Below are 7,029 nucleotides of genomic sequence, written 5' to 3' on the forward strand. Positions count from 1 at the left end.
TCCCTCCCCTCCCCTTCTCCCTCTCTCTCCCCTCTCCCTTTCTCCTCCTCTCTCCCTAACCCTCCCTCCCTCTCCCCACCTTTCCCTCCCTCTCTCTCTTCTCTCTCCCGAACCCTCCCTCCCTCTCCCCACCTCTGCCTCTCTCCCTCTCCCCCCTCTCTTCCCACCTCTCCCTCCCCCTTGTCCCCTTCTCCCTCCATCACCCCCACTCCACACCTCAGTGGAACATTATTCAGCCTTAAAAAGGAAGGATATTGTGACACAGGCAATAAACCTGGATGAACTTGGGGGATATTGTGCTAATGAAATAAGCCAGTCCCCATCCCTCCCCCCAAAAAATCTGTGTGTCTGTGTGATCGCATTCATAAGTGATACCCAGAGTAGTCAGATTCATAGAGATGAGTGGGTGGGGCAGTGGGCTGGGCTCGGGCAGTGTTCAGTGGCACAGAGCTTCTGCTGGGGAAGGTGCAGAGCTTTGGAGAGGGAGGGCAGCCAGGGCTGCCCATCAGCATGAGCGCACTCAGTGCCACTGATTAGGCATTTTTTAACACAATGAAACAAAAGGAGCAAAAGGAATTTAGGGAGACCAGCACGTACCAGCCAGGTCCTCCTAGTCCCTGTGTACTACCTGAACTCCCAGACCCAACTGGTGGAAGCCAGGGCTGGCTGCTTTTCTCTTCCACCAACAGAAGCACCATCCATGACCAGCATCCTCCTAAGATGACCACTGGCCAGCCAGGTTCTCATCTGGAGCTCAGGACCCCTGCCTGTCACTTTTAAAGCAGAGATCCTCTGAAGCACCAAGTACAGCACTCAGGCGTGGTGCTGTTCTGGACAGCCTGGGTCACAGCCGGGTCTACCACCCCTCTCCTGACAGAACCAGAGGCCTTAGCCTCACCACCAGCAGCATTGCTTGCAGAGCTAAGATCCCTTCTTCCCCGTCCAGGAGGCCTTCTGAGCCTTCCCTCAGTTGACACTGGTATTTGACGGGAAAAACAAATCTTTCCATGGATTGAGACGCTCATCTTCCAGAATGGCCAGAAACGAAGTAGGCACAGTTGATATTTTAAACTTCTGAATCACAGACAGAAGACCAAGTTGTGGGGAGTGGCTGGGGTGGTGCGGGTGAAGGACAAAGCCCAGGCAGCCCCTGAGGACTGCAGGGACAGAGGCCAGCACGTGTACCTGGCTGTGAGCCAGAAGGGAGGGCCCGTGGCCCTTGTGGAGGACTTAAACCCAGGGGCCCCGCCCTTCTTGCTCCCACTGAATGTGGCTCCTCTTTCCAGAATGTGGCAGCCTGCACGGGTGGTACCTGGCCAGGTGCTGGTCCCTGTACACCCTAAATGTCTCTGTGAAGAGAACCAGGAGAGGATCCCCCCTGTCCTGTGAGATCTTAGTGAGCTGAGTGCAAGTTCTGGGCTGGGTTTCTCTGGCCATTGAGGGACTGGGAGCCAAGACAACAGGCAGTTGGTGAGGACTTTGTAGGCCACCGAGATGTCCCAGCCCTGATGGAAGTGCAGGACCCCCACTGGGCATGACAGGCATTTCATTAACCTTCCATTCTGGACTTTAAATGTCAGAACCTGTCTTTGAAGGTGAACATTTCAGAACTTGCAGCCAATAGTAACTGACTAGGGGAATGCGTAAGGGCAGAGCTCCTCCCTCGCGCTGCTCTCTTAACTCAGTGTATTTATTCACCTTACGGGCATCTGAAAGTGGCCCAGAATGGGGAGCAGGCCGCTTACCTGGGCTTCACCCCAAGCAGGTATCCTGTGTGAGAACCTTGGCCTGAAAGTCCTTCTTTCTGGCAGTTATGCAAGTGACCGTAATGCACGAAGGAGGAGGTTTAACAAGTGAGAGGCTCTCCCGAGGCCACAGCCATGAAGCCGTGGCTGGCCCCTGGCCTGAACTGCCCTGGTGGGCCATACCTGGGGTCTCCCTGTGTCTCACCGTGGCCTGCTGAGGGCAGCTCCCTGCTGGGCTCGGGCTGCACAGCAGTGTGAGTTCTCCCTTGTGTCCTCAGAACCCTCGAGGAGGCCACGGCAACAAAGCACCCAGGCCCAGGGTGCAGCAAGGACTTTGCCTGTGAATATGGTCATCATGGGCCACAGCACATTAGCAAGGAACACTCCCAACCTGCAGCTCAGCTCACCTGAGGAATGCGGAGTCCCCACTCCTGAGCCCAGAGAGCTGCTGGCTGGGAACGTGGAGGGGACAGCTGGGAACCTCTACCCTTGCCCACCCTCTCCAAAACAGCAGCGTCCCCAGTCGTGAGCCGCCTTGCTGACTGGGTCTCTGATTAGGGGAGTCAAATGCTGGGCTCAAGCAGACACCTGATGGGGCTGGGGAGCCAAGGTGCCCAGGAACGGGAGTGGCCTGCTCCCCTACCCACGGCAGCCCTGGTCAGAGGGCAGCATGACTCCAGAGGTCGGTGTTCTGTGAGCCCCATGGGCCTGGGACTACCCTGTGGGTGCCGCTCCATGTCCAGGGCAAGTCAGGCCCTGGCTCGGAGGTGCCCTGGGGCTTCGGCCATACCCGCTCTCCTGATGTCCACACCCTCTTGACAGTTTGAAGAATGCAGGTTAGTGGGATTCCTTACACCCATGATGTGCAGCCCTGTCCACTCCCAACCCGGGCTCCCTTCATCTTGCTGACTGGAAACCACCCAGCAGACCCCACACCTACCCGTCCTCCCCAGGCCTGATGGCCACCATCCACTCCTGCCTCTGAGTTTCACGGCTCCAGGCTCATCCTTTCCCTTGGCTCGTGTCCTCAAGTCCATCCATGTGCTAGCAGGTGTCAGCGATATTCAGTGTGAATAGAGGCCCGACTTGGTTTCTGTCCATTTGTGGATGGGGCATTGGTGCACACCTTTTGTTCCTGTGAACGATGCTGTGACCGCAGGTATACCAGCTTGCATCCAGGGTGCCTCGGGCATCCGAGTCCTTGTCCAGGGCCCCTCAGCATCCAAGTCTGCATTCAAGGCCCCGCAGGCATCTGAATCCTCATCCAGGGCCTCTCAGCGTCCGATTCTGTGTCCGGGGCTCCTCAGGCCTTTGAGTCTGCATCCCGGGAGCCTCGAGGGTACCAGTCAGCGTCCAGGGCCCTTCAGCATCTGAGTCTGCGTCCAGGGTCCCTTGGGTATACCAGTCCGCATCCAGGGCGCTGCTCTCGCCTGGTAGCTGTTGGCCAATCTGAGTGGCCACCTCACTGTTCTGAAGGACTCAGCGCTGTTTCCACTGGCAGGATGCAAGGGTTCCGGTTGCCGCGCACCCACCAGCACTTGTGGGTTGTGGGTTTGTGATTGTGGCCATCCTTTGTGGTCTGGAAACCTGCTAGGAGCCTAAAGAGCCCCTGTCACAGCTGGGCCATTAGGCAGGTCTGCCCGCTGGGCGTTTGTACACACCCTCGTCCAGCACACCCGCACCTCTCCTCGGGCTCCAGGTGCCCCTGGGGAGTTTGCCTGATAAGTGATGGGGACCCCGCGTGGGAGCTCAGCGGTCTCTGAGACCCATTGGTTTCCTGCCCGCAGAACCATGACCACGCCTGCATCGCCTGTCGGATCATCTACCGGTCGGACGAGCACCACCCCCCCATCCTGCCCCCCAAGGCCGAGCTGACCATCGGACTGCACGGGGAGTGGGTGAGCCAGCGCTGCGAGGTGCGCCCGGAGGTCCTCTTCCTCACCCGCCACTTCATCTTCCACGACAACAACCACACCTGGGAGGGACACTACTACCACTACTCGGACCCCGTGTGCAAGCACCCCACCTTCACCATCTACGCCCGGGGCCGCTACAGCCGCGGCGTGCTCTCCTCCAGGGTCCTGGGCGGCACCGAGTTCGTGTTCAAAGGTAGGAGGCTGCCTGTGCTGTCACCAGGCTTCAGTGGGGCCTCTCCTGCTGGGGATGCTGGGGACAAATCAGAAGGCCACCTTCAAACACCCCGAGCCCCTCCTGCTCACAGCAGGGCCAGGTGCTGGGTCTGGTCCTGTGGGCTCCAGGGTGGCAGAGGTGACACCAGGTTGGCAGTTGTAGGTGTGGCCCAAGAGGCTGTCACTGCCAGTAAGACTCAATCTGCGTTTTCTTTTTGCCACACACCTTGTGGCCATCCTGAGCTGTCCCCCTGAGAGCCTTGTGCTTGCTTATATGCTGAGTGGGCAACAAGGAGTGACTGTTAGTGACCCTCAGCTGCTCAAAGTTGTCACCTCCAAGCCAAGCTGGCCCTGAATGTGAAAGGTCATCCTGGGGAAGGCGGTGGGATCAGCACTGGGGAGTTCAGGCCAGGTACTGTCACCTAACAAGGAGGCCTCAGGACTTAAGTTTGAACCTCTTTGAATATCCAGTGTCAGCTCTGTCATGCCAGTTAAGAGGCACGGCCACCTGGGAGGGCCTCCCTGTGGGTTCTAGAGCTGTTGGCTAACATGTTCTGCCCACCCAGGCCCTGCTAGAGAGAAAGGTTCGCTCCCCCAGCACAGGAGGCGGTGGGCCAGCTGAGAGAAAGAACCCCTCCCCACAGTCCCCTCAACCTCTGTGTCCCCAACAGGAGCTGCTCCCCTGGGGCAGCCGGCAGAGCCTCGCCACTGGCCGGGGTTTCTGTGCCTTCTCTTCCTGCTCACTCACTTTAGATGCCCGACTTATGGGCCTGCTGTTAGTTCATGAGATGCTGAGGCTAATACAGACATCTGACGCTTTTAGACATCGCAACACTTTTTCATCAAAACAAAATTCCAGCTTTTATTGAATATTCCTGCCTCCCAAACAGACAGCTCAGAAGTCTCCCACACAGGCTGATGCTAAACCCAGAAGCCTGCTCAGCCACAGACTGATTTCAGCCACATTGATTTTTCTGATGCACTTGCATTTGCGCCTGAGGGTGGTCTGTTTCCTGGCCACCCCTGCGGGGTGCAGTCACCCTTCAGGATCCACAGGGAGTTTGCTCCAGGACCCCCAAGATTCCCAGTTCCAAAGTTGCTCAAGCCCCCCAGGTACAGCTGTGTAGCAGTTGTGTGACCTGCAGTCCCCGCATCCTTAATAAGGAGCCTCCCTAGGAGGCTGGTCTTGCCTAAGATGATGTCAGTGCCGGTCCTTTGGGGAATAGGGAGGAGTCTGCTTTCAGTCAGACCGGGCTCCCCCGCCCCGTCTTGGGACCTAGAAGCCTGGGTGGCCTGGGTGGCTGTCTTCCCTGTGACTCCCACTCAGATGACATGGGGACTCTTCCCCCCTGAGAGTGCTTCAGGACTGCCAGGCCAGCTGGCCGGGGAGGGAGCTGAGGCTGGGTTGGGATGGAGCGTCCCCAGCAAATGCTGGGTGAGCGCCTACTCCCCCCCCCCCCGCCATGTATTGTCCCTTGGAGTTACAAGCTCTCCTCTCTCCTCCACAGTGAATCACATGAAGGTCACCCCCATGGATGCGGCCACAGCCTCACTCCTCAACGTCTTCAACGGGAACGAGTGTGGGGCCGAGGGGTCCTGGCAGGTGGGCATCCAGCAGGACGTGACGCACACCAACGGCTGCGTGGCCCTGGGCATCAAGCTACCTCACACGGAGTACGAGATCTTCAAGATGGAGCAGGATGCCCGGGGGCGCTACCTGCTCTTCAACGGCCAGAGGCCCAGCGACGGGTCCAGCCCAGACAGGCCGGAGAAGAGGGCCACCTCCTACCAGATGCCCCTGGTGCAGTGTGCCTCCTCCTCGCCCCGAGCAGAGGACTCGCCCGAGGACCGTCGCGGCCACCCTTACGGCCGGGCACCGGGAGCTGCAGCCTGGCCGCTGCTGCTTGCGACTCTCGCCACCCTTTTGACTCTTCTGCAGTGGAACGTCCTCAGATAGAAGTTTTTAGAAGGTTATATTTTTCTAAGCCAGGATTTCTTATCATTTACAGATTTTCTTTATAAAAAAGGAAAGACATTGATTTTTCTGATGCACTTGAAAGCCTGAGGCTGTCCCCTCTGCCCTCCCTCCCTCCAGCCCTGAGTGGTGACCAGCTGGTTTGAAGTCTCTGCTTTGAACTCCAGCCAGCCAGATCCCGATTGCCCTTGGGGTCTGTAGACGGCCTGGCTTCAGGCTGGCACGTTGGGAGAGCAGTGGGCAGAGAGCGAGGTCCTCTGGCCCTTGCCCTCCTCAGTGTTGTTGTGTTTCTGAGTTGAGCTTAGAAGAAGCAGCTGTCCAGTTCCCACTCCTGCCCTTTACCACGGCTGCCCCCAGCCTCCTTGAGACAGTTTTCCTCTCTGCGTTTCCTGGGCTGGAGAGCTGGTCTGGGACCGCCCTGGAGACCCCGGGGGTTAATGAAGAGGGTGTGGATGTGTACACAGGAGAGCTGCGAGGTTTAGCGAGACGGCTTGTACAGCATTTGTGCAAAAAAGGAGAGTCCACATGTGTGGGAATGTTGAGTGGGAAAATGTCTGTGATTAAAATTTCAAAGTAATTTAAACCATTTGTACATCAGCATTTTCACTCTGAGAGAGGAGACTTGTCCCATGCTGGTGCCGGTGGCAAGCCGCTTCTTCATCACCCTCGCCGTGGATGGGGCGGTCGGGATGTGGCAGAAGCAGACCTATCGCTGGACAGACAGAAGCAGCGGGTGCAGGGTGCGGGTGGCATGTAAATTGCCACACGAGCCACAGAGACAGTACCTGTTTGTTGCACAGTTTCCTCCTCGTGGGGGAGCCCAGTCCCGTGCCCACTGCTGGGTGGAGTAGAGGGAGCCCCACTCTGGCGTCTCTGCCATCTTTAAAGACAAACCCAGAGAGGCCAAGCTCGGCGCTGCAGCGGCTGGCTCTTCAGAGGGTGCAGCAGGAATTGCCCGTGCTGGGTGCCAGGTGCTCATTGGGTGCCCCTGGGTGTGCAGCCAGGGCCGTGTGCATCCTCCGATCACCGGCCATCCAGCGTGGCTCGGGTTCCTTCCTGCTCTTGCCTGGGATCTGTCCTGACTGTGAGTTTCAGGGCCACTCATTCTGAGTCAGCTTCTCTCTCACAGTCGTCAGGAGAGTGGGTGTTCAAGGCTGCCCAGCCCTTCGAGTTATTGCAA

The 7,029-nt window shown here is 58.0% G+C and overlaps 1 protein-coding gene across 1 annotated transcript in view; it reads left to right on the forward strand.

Moving 5' to 3' along the window:
- The window catches only part of Apcdd1 (APC down-regulated 1), a 33,143-nt gene extending 26,711 nt beyond the window's left edge, over nt 1-6,432 (forward strand). Inside the window, exons 4-5 of the mRNA XM_015506058.2 lie at nt 3,533-3,854; nt 5,383-6,432. Of these exons, the coding sequence (XP_015361544.1) occupies nt 3,533-3,854; nt 5,383-5,831 (771 nt within the window). The 3' untranslated portion in view covers nt 5,832-6,432. The remainder of the gene's footprint in view (nt 1-3,532; nt 3,855-5,382) is intronic.
- Nucleotides 6,433-7,029: the final 597 nt, after the last annotated feature.

Source organism: Marmota marmota, unplaced genomic scaffold, assembly GCF_001458135.2.
Source record: "Marmota marmota marmota unplaced genomic scaffold, marMar, whole genome shotgun sequence".
Taxonomy (NCBI): Eukaryota; Metazoa; Chordata; class Mammalia; order Rodentia; family Sciuridae; genus Marmota; species Marmota marmota.